Source organism: Lissotriton vulgaris, chromosome 8 (genome assembly GCF_964263255.1).
Source record: "Lissotriton vulgaris chromosome 8, aLisVul1.2, whole genome shotgun sequence".
In the NCBI taxonomy this organism is placed as follows: Eukaryota; Metazoa; Chordata; class Amphibia; order Caudata; family Salamandridae; genus Lissotriton; species Lissotriton vulgaris.
The window spans coordinates 1560930842-1560946669 of record NC_141696.1 but is presented as its reverse complement, the minus strand read 5'-3'; the positions used below and the strand labels follow the sequence as shown (position 1 = coordinate 1560946669).

The 15828-nt window shown below is 49.9% G+C and overlaps 1 protein-coding gene across 3 annotated transcripts in view; it reads left to right on the top strand.

Moving 5' to 3' along the window:
- Positions 1 to 15828, top strand: part of LOC147700411 (uncharacterized) — a 137233-nt gene that overhangs the window by 100273 nt on the left and 21132 nt on the right. For 2 of the 3 annotated variants that reach the window (XM_086935825.1, XM_086935827.1), the window contains one exon: positions 607 to 717. The exons of the other annotated variant lie outside the window; for it this stretch is intronic. In XM_086935825.1, the coding sequence (XP_086791951.1) occupies positions 607 to 717 (111 nt within the window). The remainder of the gene's footprint in view (positions 1 to 606; positions 718 to 15828) is intronic. 3 annotated transcript variants of the gene reach the window in all.

Sequence of the window (15828 nt, the reverse complement as noted above, 5' to 3'; positions counted from 1 at the left end):
CCCATATCCAGGTCCTCTGACTGACTCCGAAAGGAATGGGTCTAGCGAGGATAGCAATGAGGTGACAGAGGAGTCGGGCCCCATCTCCATCTCCTGTGACTGACTGAGAGGAATGGGTCTAGCGAGGATAGCAATGAGGTGACGGAGTCGGGCCCCATCTCCAGCTCCTGTGACTGACTCTGTAAGGAATGGGACTAGCGAGGATAGCAATGAGGTGACAGAAGATTCGAGCCCCATCTCCAGCTCCTGTGACTGACTGAGAGGAATGGGTCTAGCGAGGATAGCAATGAGGTGACAGAGGAGTCGGGCCCCATCTCCAGGTCCTCTGACTGACTCCGAAAGGAATGGGTCTAGCGAGGATAGCAATGAGGTGACAGAGGAGTCGGGCCCCATCTCCAGGTCCTGTGACTGACTCCGAAAGGAATGGGTCTAGCGAGGATAGCAATGAGGTGACAGAGGAGTCGGGCCCCATCTCCAGGTCCTGTGACTGACTCCGAAAGGAATGGGTCTAGCGAGGATAGCAATGAGGTGACAGAGGAGTGGTGACCCCATCTCCAGCTCCTGTGACTGACTCTGAATTAACGTTCTGTTTTCTCATTATTACAGAAGAAGAGTTCAACATAGTGATGGTCTCAGACAGCATCAAAGAAGAGCGAGGCCCGTATCCCATGACTGATCGGTGCTCTGAGAAAGTAAAAAATGTTTTCCTCCCGGCAGGTAAGTCATCTTTTTACATAGAATGAATATGGTATAAATCTCAGGTATGAATCATACTGGGCCTCAGTTTTGAGTGACCCTGCCATTAGGAATAATTACGATTCGCTGCTGTGAGCACGCTGGCACAGAAAGAATGTAAACACAAAAGCAAAAATAACAACATCCTGCTTCACACAGGCAGAAATGATATTCATATACTGCTTAATGTGTACAGTAAACCATTATATGATCTTGTGCTTGCATCCAATGTCCAGTTCCACAGTTAAACTCATGACACCATGGTGGTGTTTAACCTGCCCAAAGGCGAGGGCGTTGCTGATACCAAAGTATCCGGGTCTACATCTTAATTTAGGGCCCGATGGATGATAGCTTCCCAGATCTGAAATGGGAGAAAATGAATTCTTGGGTATCGGTCCCAACTCTTTGAGGAATTCTAATAATTATTTGCTGCCCTTACGTCGGGAGAGAGAGTCGTCACTTTTGAGGACAACATTTAAACCCTAGTTGTGTTTTTAGAAAGGTTGGTGACAATGGACTACCAAATCAAGTCGACAATGCCTTTTATAAGTTATCATCTGCAATCCCAAAGACACATCACACACCTTTCGGGTGAACACCATAATGCGCATGTTGCCAGGTCTATATTGAGTGCCAAACTCCACTGCTCTAATGTTCTGCTTTTGGTAACCTCCTAAGCCAACGTTAAAGAGCTGCAGGAGTTACAAGATTTAGTGTGTCCTCCATTCTTGGAGATCTTTATTAGCGGCTGATGGTTTATAATAGAATCAACTCTCAGTCCCTCTTACTGGGAAATAAAGCAGTGCATGGCCCTTCCCCTGAGTATTTAGAAGACGTCTGCAGATCTTCAATCCATATAAAGATTTAAGACCCAATGGTAAATGTTTTTTTTTCTCCCTCGTTTTAGGGTATTTATTAGGCACATTGATGCCAAGGCTGTCTGGCGCTAAGCTAAAGAGTAAATATAAAAAGGCAGCTACCATGACCTAAGCATCGACTGGCCAAGGTTTAAGGCTTCTGCCAGAGAGGAACAAAGCGCTTTTAAAGTTGCAGATGTACCACAAGCAAGTTTCAGCATTTGGCAGCTGCCACTGAAAAGAACCTACCACCTACTGATAGATAACTTGTAGAGGTGCGAACCAGAATCCCTGGTGAGAGATCAAAGGTGCGGGCCATACTGCACATGACTGTACCGCTGTAGCCTAAATGCTTTGTATTATATTATCTAAAATGCTGTGTGCTGCTCTGCTCGTCAACCAGTTTTTTCCACAATTCCTCTCTTTCCTTTTCCGGATTCACATTTCCCTCTTGTGTGAAAAACAAGCCTGAAAGGGGGCAATTGAGATGCTTCAGTGAATGTAAACATGTTAAGGTGGGCCCAAGCTTTCTTGTCTGGGGTGATGAGGGCCACCTTTAATACCGAACTTGTAACTTCAGTTTTGCCATCCTGTAGCTCTGTACATAACTGGTGTTACTCTTACTCAATTTAATAGATCCAATTTATAACCCTTGGAAGGATGATTTTTTCCTGCTGTGATCCAAACATCTAGCATGCAGATGTAAGCAGTGAGCAATTAACTCTCAGAACCATTTTGCTGACCTCACGTGGAGGCCACTACTCTTCTTTTTCTGTTTTGATACCTCCCCACCATGTTATATTTGAATTGCTGCCTTTTGAAAATGCTTTGTGACCCATTATAACTTAGTAACAACCTGATTCATACCAGCTTCTGATGAAGTCCTTTCTGATAGATACATCTGCCAGTGGATTCCTCACCTTGTGAATATCCCCTTGCGTCAGCAACATTCGGAAATTCTTTTTGTAGCTTCGCGTCGACGTGGATGACGTCATAGAGGCACGGCATCGCGCGCGACTCCGCTGACGTCACCGACACCATAATAGGCCCACGCCGGCGTGATGACATCAGTTCCCTTTTTTCCGCGTCGTCGACGCTAACGGTTTTCAAGGCATCGTCTGTAGCTGTACAGTAACTTTGTGGTTTTCTCTGTGTTCCATTGTCTTCTGTCGAGATGTCGTCGAAGAAGACCGGATTTAAAGCTGGTCAATCACTGACCCGCATGAGTGCTGCGTCTGGTGTCTGAGCTCCGACCATTACGTCGAGGAATGCCATTCTTGTAAGAAGATGACTCCTAAGGCCCTTCGAGAAAAGGAGACGAAGCTCCTCGTGGCGAAATTGAAAAGTAAGAAAGAAAAGAAGACTTCGAAGTCGCGAACTCAGCGTTCGAGGTCGAGGTCTCGTTCGAGGTCGCGCTCGGAGTCGTCTTCTGCTCATGCTTCAAGGTCTTCGAAGAAGAAGCACAAGAAGAGGAGCCATAAGTCCAGACATCATTCAGAGAAGGACTCGAGTTCGAGACCGAAGTTGCAGGTTAAGCTGTTTCGGAAAGAGGTGGCTTCGGCTTCGGAAACACAGGACTCCGAGGGTGAGGCTTTGCGTGCTGATTCGCCCGGGTCACCGAAGCAGATAGTGAATCCATCTCGGGTTCCGTCCAATCCTTCTGGTCAGGAGGATGAAGGTGAGGTGGAGGAAGTTGGTGAAGGCGAAGTTCCGTTGCCTGCGGGTCCGTCGACCCCGGTGCACCAGCCTGAAGAGGAGGTCGACGTCGTGACGACTCCTCTCCCTCGAGAGCAACCGGGGGGCTCTTATCCAGCCTTTCCGGCTCCAGGTCAGGATCCAACGCAGTTTCTGAATGCCATGTTTGGAGTTTACTCCAGGACAATGTACCCCTCTGGTGCACCGGTTGGTCCCGCGGGTCCTTTGGCATTTAACCTGGGTGTCCCCCAGGCTTATGCTCCTGTGCCCTTTATGCCATTCATGCCGGCCCCAGCACCGCATTGGCATTTTCCGGCGCTGATGAAGCCTTCGACGCCATCGACACCAAATCCATCGACGCTGATTCCATCTACGCCGATACCCTCGACTCCGATGCCGAATCCTGTTCGACCTCTAGTTAAGCTGCCTCGTCCGACTTAGGTTTCGACGCCGGCACTGACTGCGGCGGAGTCGTTCATGGATCCGTCGGCTTCGTTTATGAAGGAAAGGTCGAGGCGTGAGGCCCAGAGGCTTATGGAGGAGGAGAGGTATCGGGATGAAGGCATGGAGGAGGGTGAGCTACAGGATTCAGAGGATCCTTTTGATGACTTGAGGGAGGCTAGTGGCCTGGAACTGAATGGGATTTGGCCTCTGTCTCTGATGTACCATCTAGGGATGTGACTCCTTACCATGTCGTTATTAAGAAGGCGGCGGACTTGCTGAATATTAATCTGCCTACCGCTGAATATAAATTAAATCTTCTTACTGAGGTCCTTCATTCACCTTCCTCTGTGATTGAACCAATGCTTCCATTCAATGATGCTTTGGCAGAACCTATTTATGAAGTGTGGAAAAAACCTCTGACAGCCCCTGCCGTGTCCAGTGCGGTTGCGAGGAGCTATAGGGTGACACCTAATGACCCGGACTTTTTGTCTACACACCCCCTGCCTGAGAGTTTGGTTGTGCAGGCTGCCTGCTCAAAGAAGTCTGCGGGTGCTTTTTCGCAGGTTACTGGGGAAAAAGAGTCGAGAAAGCAAGATCAGGCGGCAAAGAAGGTATTCTCCTCAGCCAGCATGGCGTTAAAATCTACTAATGCAACTTGCCTGATGGGATGATACATCCATGCCTTGATGGATTCCGTGAAACAGTTGGTGCCAAAAATTCCTGAAGGGGATAGAAAGGACTTTCAGGAAGTAATTTCGGACACTCCGGCTGCTGCAAGGCAAGTGATTCAGATTGGGCTGGACACGCATGATTCGGTGGCAAGAATCATGGGCTCTTCAGTGGCCACTAGGAGAGCTGCATGGTTAAAGTCATCAGAATTCTCTGCAGATGTTCAGTCTGCCTTGATGGATTTGCCCTTTGATGGGTCAAGATTGTTTGGCAAGAAGGCTGACGCTGCTTTAGAATGGTTTAAAGACAGCAGGACTACAGCAAAATCTTTAGGTCTTCAGACCAGGGGTACTCCTGGGAGGTGTTTTAGAGGATTTGGCAGGTCTTCCTTTCGGTCCTACAAGCCATCTCAGCAGCAGCCACAGCAGCAGCAAAATACGCTGTACAATTCGTACAGAGGCAGACAGAGAGCTCGCCCTAGAGGTCGTCAAGCCTCCTCCTCCTCCTCTTCCCTTCCCAGCCCCCTGCCAACGCAGCAAAGCAGCCCTAAAGTCGCCATTACGGATCATGTGGTTCCAGTGGGGGGCCGGCTTACCCATTTCCTGCGAGATTGGGAATTGATTACATCAGATCTTTGGGTTCTCAATCTCGTGGAGAATGGGTATGCTCTTCCCTTTCGGGAATTTCCCCCAAATGAATTTCCTTGCCAGGGTTATTGTTCTGAGGACCACTTGCTTCTCCTGCAAGAAGAAGTCCTGGCTCTGTTCAGAAAGGGTGCGATAGAGGTGGTTCCAGAGCAGGAAAGGGGTCAGGGGTGCTACTCCCGGTATTTTCTGATCCCCAAGAAGGATGGCAGACTTCGTCCAATCCTGGATCTCAGGATCTTGAACCTTTACCTGAAGCAGGAGAAGTTCAAGATGCTCACCCTTGCACAGGTTCTTCAAGTGCTGCTGTAGGAAGACTGGATGGTGTCGATCGATTTACAGGATGCGTATTTTCATATTCCCATCCTGAAGTCGCACAGGAAGTATCTCCGTTTCACGGTTGGGTCGCAACACTACCAGTTTGCGGCCCTTCCGTTTGGTCTTACTACTGCACCTCGAGTCTTCACCAAGGTGATGGCTGTGGCGGTTGCGCATCTCAGAAGATCGGGGTACCGGTATTCCCGTATCTGGACAATTGGCTGATCAAAGCAGAATCTCCAGAGATAGTGCTCCATCATCTGCAAGAGACAACTCAGTTGTTGCACAGGTTGGGTTTTTCGATAAATGTACCCAAGTCTCACCTGGTGCCCTCCCAGCGCAACCTGTTCATAGGTGCGGTACTGGACACTACTGCGTGTCGTGCATTCCCTCCTCAAAGGATTCGCGACATACAGGAAATGATATTTACAATGGAGCGGTCGTTCCAGCCCTGAAGGTTCTACGTCTGCTCGGTCTGATGGCTTCTTGCATTCTGTTGGTCAACCATGCACGCTGGCACATGAGGGCACTCCAGTGGTGCCTCCGCAGGCAGTGGTATCAGCACAGTGGAGATCTCAGGGAGTCAATCAGGATCTCCAGAGAAACTGCGGCGGATCTGTCTTGGTGGAGCGTGGAAGGCAATCTGTCACAAGGAAAGCCTTTTCAACTACCTCCATCGGTGGCCACAGTGATAACGGATGCATCCACTCTAGGGTGGGGTGCTCATCTGGGGGATCTGGAGGTCAAGGGTCTTTGGTCTCCAGAGGAAAGGTTGCTTCACATCAACCTTCTAGAGTTGCGGCCCATACGTTTAGCGCTCAAGGCCTTCCTCCCTTCCCTTCGCGGTCAGTCAGTTCAAGTCCTGGCGGACAACACGACTGCGATGTGGTATATCAACAAGCAGGGAGGAGTGGGGTCGCAGTGTCTCAGCAGGGAGGCTCTGCGTCTCTGGTCCTGGGTTCAGGACCATCAGATCTATCAGAAGAACAAGTTACTTACCTTCGGTAACGCTTTTTCTGGTAGATGCAGTATCTGCCTGTGGATTCCTCACTGACCCACCCGCCTCCCTGTTATCCTCTCTTCTATACCTGAGTTTATTGTGCTTCACACTCTTGACATTTGTGTACTGTGTATACTGTGTATATATGTTCGAGGCATGTGGGCTGCTGAATTCATATCTGTTCATAGATCGCCGCCTAGTGTTGGGTCCGGATGATTGCACATTGTTGTCCTGGAGAAGTCTTCGAAGTATCACGGGATAGGTGGCTCCTCCCCTGGACTACAGTGCGCATGGGCATCCTCTCCATCCTCAGATTGTTTTTTTTCGCCATTGGGTTCGGATGTTCATATCTTAGCTCAAGTTAGGAAACTTTTTCTCAAAGCCAAAAGGCTTTCGCGAGCGTCGGTATCGTTTCGATCGGTATCAATAACATTTATCTACAGTACATCTACTATCGGACGGCTTCCTTCACCTCTCGCATCGAGTTTCATCGACGATGGAGAGTCGAGGCCTTTTCAAAAGGTGTCAGCTTTGTAACGCCAAATATGCACACAACGATGTCCACCCTGTGTGCAACAAATGCTTGTCACCGGACCACAATGAAGACCAATGTATGGCCTGTGCCCGGTTCAGATCAAAGAAGACTCTTCGGACCCGACGCGCGGCTCGATTGGAATCAAAGAGGCCAGCGCCGGAACCAGATAATATCTTCGGGACCGGAGACGCGGAAGTCGTCGAGATACCGGACCAAGATGAACCATCGGAGCAGGGATCCGCGCATGGATCCGACTATGAGGCCGATGAGGAGGACTATCTGGAAGAAGAAGAGGATTATGAAGTCGTCAACGAGGTAGGAGACGACGACGTTCAGGCCCTTGGGGCCGAGGAAGATAGCTCTGAAGAGCTAGGCCCAACCGTCGATACGGGGGCCGATGGACATAATATCGATACGGCTCAGGTCGAGGGATCGTCACGAGGCCTTACCCAAGATCTACCTTCAAGTTCAACAGCCCCGCAAAAAGGCCCGGCTTCAAACATTTTAATTGAGCCATCGGTTTCGAAACCAACATTGGTTGATCTCAGCAAAACGAAACCGAAGCCAGCACAGTCGAAATCGAAACCAAAAGTGCAACTGGCTCTAGTCTGCGCCAAGGCCTCAAAACCCTCGGGGCCAACGAAACAGTTGAGGGACTTCGATGCGGGGAGCTTCCAGAAGTCCCTCGACTCAAGTAGCAGGGCGCCGAAGGCCAAGGTGAAGGTCGTCGAGTCGAAGACGTCGGCACCGAATAGTGCCGCTACACAGCTCGAATAGAGACAGAGCACCAATCCTCCATCAATGACGGGGCCGGAGACGAACGTCGGTTCCACGTCAGATGCCGACGCGGCGCATGCGGCGCATAAGGCCCAAGTCATGGCCCTACACGTCACGGAGTCGATTTGAAGAATCAGAGACAAGGCTTTAACGGCAGGACCGAAGAAAGCCACAACTACCAAGTTGGTCACCGCGCTCGCAACGTCGGCGCCAATAAAATACGGTTTACCACCGGCAGTGCGGCCGAAGATGTTCGAGCCGAAACAGTGCATCGGCCCCATAAAAACACCTGCATTGACCCAAAGGCCTAAAACACAGACCGAGGAACGAGAACCGAGGCAGTTCATCGACTCGGAAACGGGGAGACTGTCTATCTACAAAAGGAAAATAGTCCCTGAAAAGCCCATGGAGTCTTTCAGGATTCCTCTAAAGAAAAAGAGGGGATCACCTGCGTCTCCAGTGATGGTTGAACACTTGCAGACATATGAGCAGGAGCCTCCATCCTTTTCCCCTACATACTCAGATGCAGGGGCAGGTGACAATGATGATGATGGTGATGGCGATGTGATGGACACTGACCGTGATGATCAGAACCAGACATGGGCAGACCCTGCTGACCCGGGAGACCCGCATCACGACCCGGATACTACGGCCTACAATGTCAAAACGTCTCCAAATGAAGACACTACAGCTTTCAACGCTCTGATTGAAAGAGCTGCGTCAAATCATGACGTTGAACTTCATAGTGATACTGTGGAAGTGGACTTCCTTGTGGACACATTCTCCACGTCCGAAAAAAGTGTAAAGACACTACCAATGCTCATGGGTGTTCTTAAACACGCCAAAGACATTTTCAAAGAAAATACTAGAGCAAGGGTAGTTAACCCGAGGATAGAAAAAAAGTATAGGCCGGCACCCGTGGATCCTGCCTATATTAAAGGTCAATTGCCTTTAGACTCTATGGTAGTTGCAAATGCAAGAAAGAGGGCAAACTCGCAAACAGGAGATGCGCCTCCGCCTGATAAGGAATCAAAGATACTGGAAACATCTGGCAAAAGAGTGGCAGCACAGGCTGCAAACATCTGGCGTATCGCTAATACTCAGGCGCTTCTGGCCAGATATGACAGGTCCCACTACGATACTCTTGAGACATTGTTACAGCACCCCCCAGAACAATTCAAGGAAGGAGCGGAGCTGTTGGTTCAGGAAGGAAAGCTAATCTCCAACGCTTCCACCAAGTGTGCACTAGACACAGCTGACACTGCAGCTAGGGCTATCAACACTAGCGTCATGCTAAGGCGACATGCTTGGTTGAGAATATCCGGTTTCAAACCAGAAATCCAGACCACCATTCTTAATCAGCCAGTTAATACTGACTTCTTGTTTGGCCCAGAAGTTGATCCCACCCTAGAAAAAATAAAAAAGGACACGGAAACTGCAAAATCCATGGGGGCTCTGCAGTCACAGCAGTTTCGGGGTGGTTCCTTTCGTCGCTCCAATAACAGAGGACCGTCAAGGGGCCAAAACACCCAACAAACGCAGTATAACAAGGGAGGTACACAATCCACCTACAATAAAAATCCCAGAGGTGGATATAGAGGAAATAACATCAAGGGCAGAGGAAGAGGAAACAACAACTCCAGATCCTCTGCCAATACCACACAGTGACGCCTTGTCACTGCCCCCCGACCATCTAACACCTGTCGGGGGGAGACTACAACAGTTTCTGTCTGTATGGAAATCCATCACCACAGACAGGTGGGTAAGAAATATTGTACAGTACGGGTATTGTCTAGAGCTTACAGCTACTCCACCCAACATACCTCCAAAACACCGTCCTATGTCCGCAGAGCACTTCCACTTATTGCAGCAAGAGGTAGTCAGTATGCTGCAAAAAGGAGCCATAGAGCTTGTGCCTCTAGCGGAACAAGGGTCGGGGTGTACTCTCTGTACTTCTTAATCCCAAAAAATGACGGGTCTCTAAAGCCCATACTCGACCTCAGGCCTCTAAACCAATACATTCTGTCACAGCATTTCCACATGCTCACCTTACAGCAAGTCCTACCGCTTTTAAGTCAGGGAGATTTCCTCGCAACACTGGATCTCAAAGATGCGTACTTCCACATACCTATACACCCTTCACACAGAAAGTATCTCAGGTTCACCATTCAGGAACAACAATACCAGTTCAAGGTCCTCCCCTTCGGAGTGACGACTGCACCCAGGGTATTCACCAAGTGTCTAGCGACAGTGGCGGCACACCTCAGGAGACAGCACATACATGTCTACCCTTATCTGGACGACTGGCTTATTCAAGCAAAGTCAGCCCAGCTGTGTGCCACCCACATGTCCCACACCATTCACCTCCTTCACGATCTGGGATTCTCACTGAATTACCCAAAGTCGCATCTTCAACCCGGCCACGTACGGCAGTACCTGGGCGCGACAATAGACACTCTGGCGGCCAAAGCTCAGCCAAATTCAGTGAGGATAAACGGCATGCAATTGCTAATACAAAAATTCAGACCTCAACGCTCGCTTCAGGCGCGAGTGTTCATGCAGTTGATAGGCATGATGGCCTCGTGCATCTTCATAGTCCCGCACGTGAGACTACATATGCGCCCGCTTCAGGAGTGCTTGGCACGTCAGTGGAACCAGGCTCAAGGGCAGTTGAAAGACCTAGTGTTGGTGAGCGGTCGGGCATACAACTCTCTGCATTGGCCGACCGTTCCAGGCGCCTGTACCACAGATAATACTGACAACGGACGCGTCTCTCCAAGGATGGGGAGCTCATGTACTCCATTACACAGTGCAGGGACTATGGACGACACAGCAGAAGAAGATGCACATCAGCCGTCTAGAGCTGATGGCAATCTTCATGGCGATGAAAGCTTTCAAGGTACATCTGTGCAACAAAGTCGTGTTGATCCGGACGGACAACATGACTGCCATGTACTACATACAGAAGCAGGGAGGAACACACTCTCCACAGTTGTCTCACCTGGCTCAGAGCATGTGGAAGTGGGCCATTCAGAGGAACATCTTCCTCATGGCGGAACACCTCCCGGGCAAGGACAACCAGATGGCGGACCTGCTCAGCAGGCACAGCCACCAGATGCACGAGTGGGAGATGCATCCATCAGTACTCCAGCCGTACTTCCAGCAGTGGGGTCATCCAGAGATAGACCTATTCGCCACAAGGGAAAACGCAAAATGCCAAAGCTTCGCCGCCAGGTTCCCACATCCGCAGTCACAGGGCAACGCGATATGGATGAACTAGTCAGGCAGATATGCGTACGCCTTTCCCCCAGCACCACTGATACCGCTAGTGGCACGCAAACTGAGGCAACACTCGATGACACTCATCCTAGTTGCTCCAACGTGGGCACGCCAGCCATGGTACACCACGCACGTGGAACTTTCCGTGGTGCCGCATCAAAGGCTGCGACTAACACCCAGACTTTTGACGCAGAGCCATGGCGAAATTCAGCACACAGATCCGCAACAGCTCAACCTGGCGATCTGGCTCCTGAAATCCTAGAATTTGGATACCTCAACTTGCCTCCGGACTGTATGAATATCATAAAGGAGGCAAGAAGACCCACGACTAGAGCATGTTATGCGGCAAAATGGAAAAGGTTTGTTATATACTGCAACAATAATGACATCAACCCCCTAGATGCGTCTATTCAGAACATTATTTGTTATCTGTTGCATTTATACAGATGTAATCTGGCTTACAGTTCCATCCGCATACATCTATCCGCAATAGCAGCCTACCTGCAAAACAGGCAGCACCTATCCCTATTCAGAGTACCTGCAATTAAAGCCTTTCTTGAGGGACTCAAGAGAGTGATCCCTCCACGACTTCCACCTTCACCAGTCTGGAACCTAAATCTGGTCCTCACAAGGCTCATGGGGCCACCCTTTGAACCTCTACATTCATGTGAGATTCAATTTTTGACCTGGAAAGTGTCTTTCCTAGTGGCCATTACCTCACTCAGAAGAGTTAGTCAACTCCAAGCGCTAACCATTCAAGAGCCATTCATACAGGTTCACCCAAACAGAGTTGTTTTACGTACAAACCCCACTTTTATGCCAAAGGTGATTTCGCAGTTCCATATGAACCAAACCATAGAACTGCCAGTTTTCTACCCAAATCCAGAACATGTTGCAGAAAGGTGTCTGCACACATTAGATGTGAAGAGGGCCCTCATGTACTATATAGACAGAACTAAGGATTTCAGGAAAACAAAACAACTGTTCGTCGCCTTTGCTCCACAGCACAAAGGCAATCCCATTTCAAAATCAGGAATAGCCAGATGGATAGTTAAGTGTATAGAGATTTGCTACGCAAAGGCTAAACGCACACTAACCATTCCTCCGGGAGCACACTCCACACGTAAGTTAGGAGCCTCCATGGCTTTCCTGGGAAACATTCCTTTAGAGGAAATATGTAAGACAGCCACATGGTCCACTACACATACATTTACAAAGCACTACTGCGTACATGTACATTCAAAACAGTAAGCAGCTGTAGGACAGGCTGTTCTCAAATCTTTATTTCAGACTGCTGCAGCTGGCACGGGTTAGTGTTAGTACAGCAATATCGCCACGTGTCATCGTCCAATACAGGTCTAAATCAGTCTGCCATGCTAATCGCGCCTTAGTGTATGTGTGTTGTGTGCTCGCTTGTGTTAGTTTGTATAGATTGGACAGCAGTTTCCGGGGAGAAGCAGTTTTAAGGACATACGTGAGCTCAGGAACCTCAGGGGGCTCTGCCATGTCCCCGCCCAGCAGGTCACTGAGAGTGCGGAGCACCCTGTGGAACTGGAATCGAGTCAGGAGTGGGGGCGTGTCACAGGTTCCCAGGGTTTGTTCCCATGTCTTTGCAACCCCTTCAATGAAAAGGTCACCCGCCGTTTTTATGTTCAGTTTCTGTAAGGCAGTAACTACTCCCTTCTCCTTAAGCGGGGGCAACCATCTGGCCCAGTCTACTGGCATCTCCGGCGAGTATAGCAGCACGCCGTTTTGCATCTGTAAGAGGCTATGCCATGCATGATTCGTGGCTGTTACAGAGTCCAATAGGCCCGTTCTGCGATCAAGCGGTTGGAAGATCGTATGTGGGAGTGAGTTAGGGCTTGCAAAGAGAGTCTCCATGCGGACATACGGTATGTTCCGGTCCCCATGTAGCCAAGTGTGTAAATGTGACGCCTGAGCTACACGGTAATATGCCTCCAGATCCGGGGCTCTTAAGCCCTCCCATTGAACATGGCATAGTGAGTATCGTCCACCAGACACGCGGTTGCCCAACCGCCCAGGCCAGCCTGGTCATCTGCTGCTGCAGCCGTGCAAAGAATGATTTGGGGAGAACCAATGGGATCGTCATGAACAGAAACAAAAATCTGGGGAGCACTACCATTTTCATTATTAATATGCGTCCCATTAAGGACAAAGGAAGCTTACTCCAGTTAATGACGTTGTCTTCTAGCTAACTGACAGCAGTCCCATAGTTAGCTCTAAAGAGGATTTCGGCATCCGTGTGTAACTGAATCCCCAGATAACGGACCGAATCTGTGGTCCACTGGAGCGGATATTCCATTGGTGTTGGCTGAGTGATCGGTGTCAGTGGAAAAGCCAGCGATTTAGTCCAATTGACCTTCAAGCCAGAGAGTGCCCCAAAACGAACCACCTCCCTGAGCACCGATAGGTTATTATCAGGGTCGCGTAAATACAGCAGGGTGTTGTCTCCGTACATCGACACTATGATCTTATAGCCCTGGAATCCTATGTCCTCATTTCCGTGGTATTCTCGCAGAGCGCATGCCAGTGGTTCAGCCACCAGAGCATATAGGAGGGGCGAGAGAGGGCACCCTTGCCTAGTACCTCTACTGATGGGAAAAGAGTCCGAGACCTGGTCTCCCATGCGTAGCCGAGCCTGCAGGTCGTGATATAGTGCCCCATCATCTGTAGGAACGGCTGCCCTAGACCCATGCGCTGCAGTACCATACGCATGAAAGGCCACTCCACCGAGTCAAAGGCCTTTTCCATAGCTAGAAATACAGCCAGTGCTTTCCTATCTTGTCGCACATGCTGAATCGTGCCCAGGACCGTACGTATATTGTAGACTAGGTTCCTACCAGGGATAAATCCAGCCTGCTCCGGGGCTACCAAGCGATCAGCAAGGAGCGCTAGACGGGTGGCCAAGGCCTTGGCAAACAGTTTGGTATCGACATTCAGCAGCAACAGAGGTCTATATGAACTGCACTCATCATGAGGCTTTCCCGGTTTCAGTATTGCAACAAGGAGTGCCTCCCTCATAGAGTGTGGCATGCTGCCCTCCACGCATATGTCATCGAAGAGAGTCGACCGGTGCGGGAGTAGTTGATTCTTAAAAGCTTTGTAGAAGCCCGCCGTAAGTCCGTCCGCTCCCGGAGCACTGCCTGACCTCATGGTGGCCAGCGCTTCAAGGATTTCATCCTTTTCAATAGGATGCATGAGAAATTCCCTGTCTGAGTTGGTCAATGTGGGGATGTCAATTTGGCCTAGGTAGACATTAATTTCATCTTCCAGATCACCGCACTTGGAGGAGTACAGATCTGAGTAGTATCCTTTGAAGACATCAGCTATGTCCCTCTCGTCTGTAAGCGGTTCTTCAGCTGCAGAATTCACCACCGTGATGTGCTATCGCCGTCTTGCACCCTTCATGAGATTGGCCAGAACCGCACTTGGCCGCTCCCCTTCGCCATACACCCTGACAGTGGCATATTTGCCCATGTGTCTAACCTGCCTGTCTGCTTCTTCATGATATTCTGCAAGCAATGTCTTAATCTCTTCTCCCACTGTGTTGTCTACCAGGTTGCTCTGTCTGCGCTCCAGCTTGCCTAGTTGTTCCTCAAGGTCAGCCAGTCTCCGCCGAATGGTCTTAAGTATGCCCGAGTGTTTCGACATCGCAACCCCTCGGATATAGACCTTGAAAGCCTCCCAGACCACCTGGAAGCTATCCACCGAGCCAATGTTAGTTTCGAAAAATACATCTATGGCCTCAGCCAGCTCTCCCCTAAACACCGGGTCCAAGAGAGAATTAGGCGGAAACCTCTATGTGAATGGCGGTATGGATTTACCTGGAATGCGTAGTTCCAGCAGCACTGGCGAGTGATCGGACAGTGTTCTGGGCAACACTCTGCAGTCTCTAATTCAGTCAAAGTGGGAAGAGGGAGCTGTAGGAGAGTAAAGTCTGCAATCCTATGATCACCCAGATTTTTTTGCTTTTGTTTCACTGGTTTACGACTTTCTCTGGCTGTGGGCCTGCCAATCAGACCCACAGCCTGGCTGTTCTCTTTCTAAATTACAACATGTACCCTAGGTGCATCTACCAATTGGTACTGGGCCACCTTATCAGACCCTGTAACTCAGGGCATAGGTGTACCCAGGGCTGCCAGGGGCTGCAGCATGTATTATGCCACCCCTGGCTGGCCTCCTAAATTTGGCACAACTGGCTGCATGACAGCTGGGGCAAAGTCGTGTAATCACCCTTTGCTGTAGGTGTAGTATACCTATACCTAACCCTAAAATGGACACACAGATTCCTATCAGTCACTCCTATGGCAGGCCTTGACAATCCTGAAGGCAGAGTGCTTGGAATCGTGTGAGATGGTGCTCTGGCATGAGCTGAGCCTGTCTGCAGCTTGCGGAACCAAGTCCTAATAGCTGTTCCATGATATCGCATACCATATACTCTTAAATGCATTATAATCCTCGCGGTTAAATGCTATCTTTGGTATTGCTTTATCAAAACATGTCGAGTAAGGTGTCATACGAATTGGAATACTAACCCCTCGCCAATTCTGGCGACGGGGTTAGCATTCCACCCTTCTAGAGGGACACGACATGTATGTAACTGTGAACCCCGGTTAAAGTTAACTGAAGCCTCAGCTCCACAAAATGGATGCTGCCACCACAGACACGAGTCTGACCTCCTGCTGCTGGGAGTCCTTCCAGCGAGGGAGGCCTGGACAAAGGGTTTCCTGTCCGGGGCGGTGCTAGCACCATCCCAGACATGGTTTTGTGTATCCTGGGTAGGCAGGGCTTTTCAGGAAGGTGACTGCTGAGTGGCACCCCGGTGCTCACTACGCATAGGCCAGTCAGAACCAG